Source organism: Chiloscyllium plagiosum, unplaced genomic scaffold (genome assembly GCF_004010195.1).
Source record: "Chiloscyllium plagiosum isolate BGI_BamShark_2017 unplaced genomic scaffold, ASM401019v2 scaf_42622, whole genome shotgun sequence".
Classification (NCBI taxonomy): Eukaryota; Metazoa; Chordata; class Chondrichthyes; order Orectolobiformes; family Hemiscylliidae; genus Chiloscyllium; species Chiloscyllium plagiosum.
Window position 1 is genome coordinate 1 of NW_025197615.1, and position 4,880 is coordinate 4,880.

Genomic DNA, 4,880 nt, shown 5'->3' on the forward strand with positions numbered 1-4,880 from the left:
GATCCCAGCTATGATTTCATAATTTTTTTCCTTTACTTTAGCTGGGAAAAGTCTACGGGATTGAGTCATTTGTGCTGTCCCCGTCAGAAACGAAGGATCTTTACCCATTGATGAACGTGGGTGATTTGTACGGTACACTGTACGTGCCCACCGATGGCACCATGGATCCAGCTGGAACCTGTTCCACATTGGCACGGGCGGCCACAGCTCGCGGTGCATCGGTGAGTTATTTGCTGTCCATTAGATCAAATCCTCGACACTTTAACATTGAGGCCTGGTTACTTCGCACATCTCGTATTTCCTCTTCACGTGATGACAAAGTGTTCATCCTCTAAACATCATACCTTTCTCTTTCTCTTTTACTTTATTTGCGGGTGGACTGAATTGGGGAAAGGACTATTTTGTAGTAATAGACTAAGTGGGGTTTTGCTGCACTTTGCAAAAGCAAGTTCCTGAACCTCAGAGTATGTTGTAGCTACATTGTTGCTTTGGAAACGGTCGGGGGAGGTGTAAACAGACCATATGGCACTAGGGTGAGCACAAAGTCTCATTTAGCCTTGTTCAATCATTACAGTCCTTGAGGTATTGGAGGTCCGTAGTGCTATGAGGGAAAGCACTTCCGTTAATCTAGAAATCACCCAAAGATGCTTCACAGGATCAAAAAGGAACTGAATGACTCTGAGCCAGAGCAGGAATCCAGTCGTCCCAGGGAAAAGCAATGGAAAACACTTGAGGGGTTCAGTAATTGGGGAGGTGTTGCAACTTGGGGAGCAATCAGTGAAATAGGTGTTGTCAGGGTGACTGGACGTTGCCAGGGAGATGGACGTTGCCGGGCAGATGGTCATTGCCAGGGAGATGGACGTTGCCAGGCAGATGGATGTTGTCAGGGTGACTGGACGTTGCCAGGGAGATGGACGTTGCCGGGCAGATGGTCATTGCCAGGGAGATGGACGTTGCTGGGCAGATGGACGTTGCCAGGGAGATGGACGTTGCTGGGCAGATGGACGTTGCCAGGGAGATGGACATTGCCGGGCAGATGGTCATTGCCAGGGAGATGGACGTTGCCAGGCAGATGGATGTTGTCAGGGTGACTGGACATTGCCAGGGAGATGGACGTTGCCGGGCAGATGGTCATTGCCAGGGAGATGGACGTTGCCAGGCAGATGGATGTTGTCAGGGTGACTGGACATTGCCAGGGAGATGGACGTTGCCGGGCAGATGGTCATTGCCAGGGAGATGGACGTTGCTGGGCAGATGGACGTTGCCAGGGAGATGGACATTGCCGAGCAGATGGTCATTGCCAGGGAGATGGACGTTGCCAGGCAGATGGATGTTGTCAGGGTGACTGGACATTGCCAGGGAGATGGACGTTGCCGGGCAGATGGTCATTGCCAGGGAGATGGACGTTGCCAGGCAGATGGATGTTGTCAGGGTGACTGGACATTGCCAGGGAGATGGACGTTGCCGGGCAGATGGTCATTGCCAGGGAGATGGACGTTGCCAGGCAGATGGATGTTGTCAGGGTGACTGGACATTGCCAGGGAGACCAGGGAGATGGACGTTGCCAGGGAGATGGACATTGCCGAGCAGATGGTCATTGCCAGGGAGATGGACGTTGCTGGGCAGATGGATGTTGCCAGGGAGATGGATGTTGCTAGGGAGATGGACGTTGCCAGGCAGATGGATGTTGCCAGGCAGATGGATGTTGCCAGGCAGATGGACGTTGCCAGGCAGATGGACGTTGCCGGGCAGATGGACGTTGCCAGGGAGATGGACATTGCCGAGCAGATGGTCATTGCCAGGGAGATGGACGTTGCCAGGGTGATGGACGTTACCAGGGAGATGGATATTGCCAGGGAGATGGACGTTGCTGGGCAGATGGACGTTGCCAGAGAGATGGACGTTGCTGGGCAGGTGGACGTTGCCAGGGAGATTGACATTGCCAGGGAGATGGACATTGCCGGGGAGATGGATATTGCCAGGGAGATGGACGTTGCCGGGCAGATGGACGTTGCCAGGGAGATGGACGTTGCCGGGCAGATGGACGTTGCCAGGGAGATGGACGTTGCTGGGCAGATGGGCATTGCCAGGGAGATGGGCGTTCTCAGGTTGGATAGGAGTTGGAAGTGATGATTATCAAGGAGTCATCGCTGGCTCCAGTTTTATCCTTAATATCTCAGACCAGTTTGATTTGGGAATCATATTGTTGCAGTTTACTGAGGACTCAAATGTCAGAAATTTGGGGAACTGATTAAGGAATTTGGTAAGGCATAGACAACAGACCAGACCAGAGGGATTGAGATTAATAGGATTGAATTTGTTCAGTCCAGAGAAGCTATAAACTGGAGGGATAGCAGGGAAGGCAGGAGGGTCTGGTGGACCTCCTATGACCCTCTGTGGTCCCAGGATAACTACACTGTTCACTCCTGTGGTCCCGGGATAACTACACTGATCACTCCTATGATCCCGGGATAACTACACTGTTCACTCCTGTGGTCCCGGGATAACGACACTGTTTCCTGCTGTGGTCCCAGGATAAGTACACTGTTCCCTGCTGTAGTCCCGGGATAACTACACTGTTCACTCCTATGGTCCCGGGATAACTACACTGTTCATTGCTGTGGTCCCGGGATAACTACACTGTTCACTCCTATGGTCCCGGGATAACTGCACTGTTCACTCCTATGGTCCCGGGATGACTACACTGTTCCCTGCTGTGGTCCCGGGATAACTACAATGTTCCCTGCTGTGGTCCTGGGATAACTACACTGTTCACTCCTATGGTCCCGGGATAACTACACTGTTCCCTGCTGTAGTCCCGGGATAACTACACTGTTCACTCATATGATCCCGGGATAACTGCACTGTTCACTCCTATGGTCCCGGGATAACTACACTGTTCACTCCTATGATCCCGGGATAACTACATTGTTCCCTGCTGTGGCCCTGGGATAACTGCACTGTTCACTCCTATGGTTCCTGGGATAACTACATTGTTCCCTGCTGTGGTCCCAGGATAACTACACTGTTCCCTGCTGTGGTCCCAGGATAACTACACTGTTCACTCCTATGGTCCCGGGATAACTACACTGTTCACTCATATGGTCCCGGGATAACTACACTGTTCACTGCTGTGGTCCCGGGATAACTACACTGTTCACTCCTATGGTCCCGGGATAAGTACACTGTTCACTCCTATGGTCCCGGGATAACTGCACTGTTCACTCCTATGGTCCCGGGATGACTACACTGTTCACTGCTGTGGACCTGGGATAACTGCACTGTTCCCTGCTGTGGACCTGGGATAACTGCACTGTTCACTCCTATGGTCCCGGAATAACTACACTGTTCCCTGCTGTGGTCCCGGGATAACTACACTGTTCCCTGCTGTGGTCCCGGGATAACTGCACTGTTCACTCCTATGGTCCCGGGATAACTACACTGTTCACTGCTGTAGTCCCGGGATAACTACATTGTTCCCTGCTATAGTCCCAGGATAACTGCACTGTTCACTCCTATGGTCCCGGAATAACTACACTGTTCCCTGCTATAGTCCCAGGATAACTGCACTGTTCCCTGCTGTGGCCCTGGGATAACTGCACTGTTCACTCCTATGGTCCCAGGATAACCACACTGTTCACTGCTGTCGTCCCAGGATAACTGCACTGTTCACTCCTATGGTCCCGGAATAACTACACTGTTCCCTGCTATAATCCCAGGATAACTGCACTGTTCCCTGCTGTGGCCCTGGGATAACTGCACTGTTCACTCCTATGGTCCCGGGATAACTACACTGTTCACTGCTGTGGTCCCGGGATAACTGCACTGTTCCCTGCTGTGGCCCTGGGATAACCACACTGTTCACTGCTGTGGTCCCAGGATAACTGCACTGTTCACTGCTGTAAATACTCAGTAACTGAATCTGAAAATAAATTCTGCTGTTTTTGCTGTGAATTGATTTAGACTCTGGCAGACTCTGACATAGTTTTATCTTGGCCATTCAGTGAGTTAACCATCTCAGATTTCAGCTGCTCAGTCAGGGATGATGGGGCAGTGGTGAGTTTAGATTAGATTAGATTCCCTACAGTGTGGAAACAGGCCCTTTGGCCCAACCAGTCCACACCGACCCTCAAAAGAGTAAACCACCCAGACCCATTTCCCTCTGACTAATGCACCTAACTCTCTGGGCCATTTAGCTTGGCCATTTCACCTGATCTGCACATCTTTGTGACTGTCGGAGGAAACCCACGCAGACACAAGGAGAATGTGTAAACTCTCCACAGACAGTTACCTGAGGCTGGAACCGAACCCAGGTCCCTGGTACTGTGAGGCAGCAGTGCTAACCACTGAGCCATCATGCTGCCCATAATGGACAGATTCCCATCTGTGCTCTGATAGTTGATGATTGCTCTTTCGCCATCCATTTGTTCAGGTGATTGAGAACTGTCCCGTGACAGGGATCCAGGTGAAGATCGATCATTATGGAGTCAGGCGACTCTCGGGGGTACAGACTGACTATGGAATGATACAGACGTCTTGTGCGATTAACTGTGCAGGTGAGCGAAAGCAAGCAGCAGAAACAGTCTGCCAGTCATTACTGGGATACAGGGGGATAGAAAGGAACTGTATCCTTGCAAGCTAGCAGTTCTAAATGTCCTCATCACTGACCCTCCGACAGTGCGGCACTCCCTCAGCACTGACCCTCTGACAGTGCGGCACTCCCTCAGCACTGACCCTCCGACAGTGCGGCGCTCCCTCAGCACTGACCCTCCGACAGTGCCCACTCCCTCAGCACTGACCCTGTGACAGTGTGGCACTCCCTCAGCACTGACCCTCCGTAAGTGCAGCACGCCCTCAGAACTGACCCTCTGCCAGTGCCC

The 4,880-nt window shown here is 52.0% G+C and overlaps 1 protein-coding gene across 1 annotated transcript; it reads left to right on the top strand.

Moving 5' to 3' along the window:
• Positions 1–47: 47 nt before the first annotated feature.
• On the top strand, positions 48–4,625 carry LOC122545946 (sarcosine dehydrogenase, mitochondrial-like; the record flags this gene model as incomplete). The annotated part of the gene is made up of 2 exons (XM_043684807.1): positions 48–221; positions 4,433–4,625. Coding segments are annotated over exons 1-2 (304 nt in total), but the record flags the coding sequence as incomplete, so codon positions are not given.
• Positions 4,626–4,880: the final 255 nt, after the last annotated feature.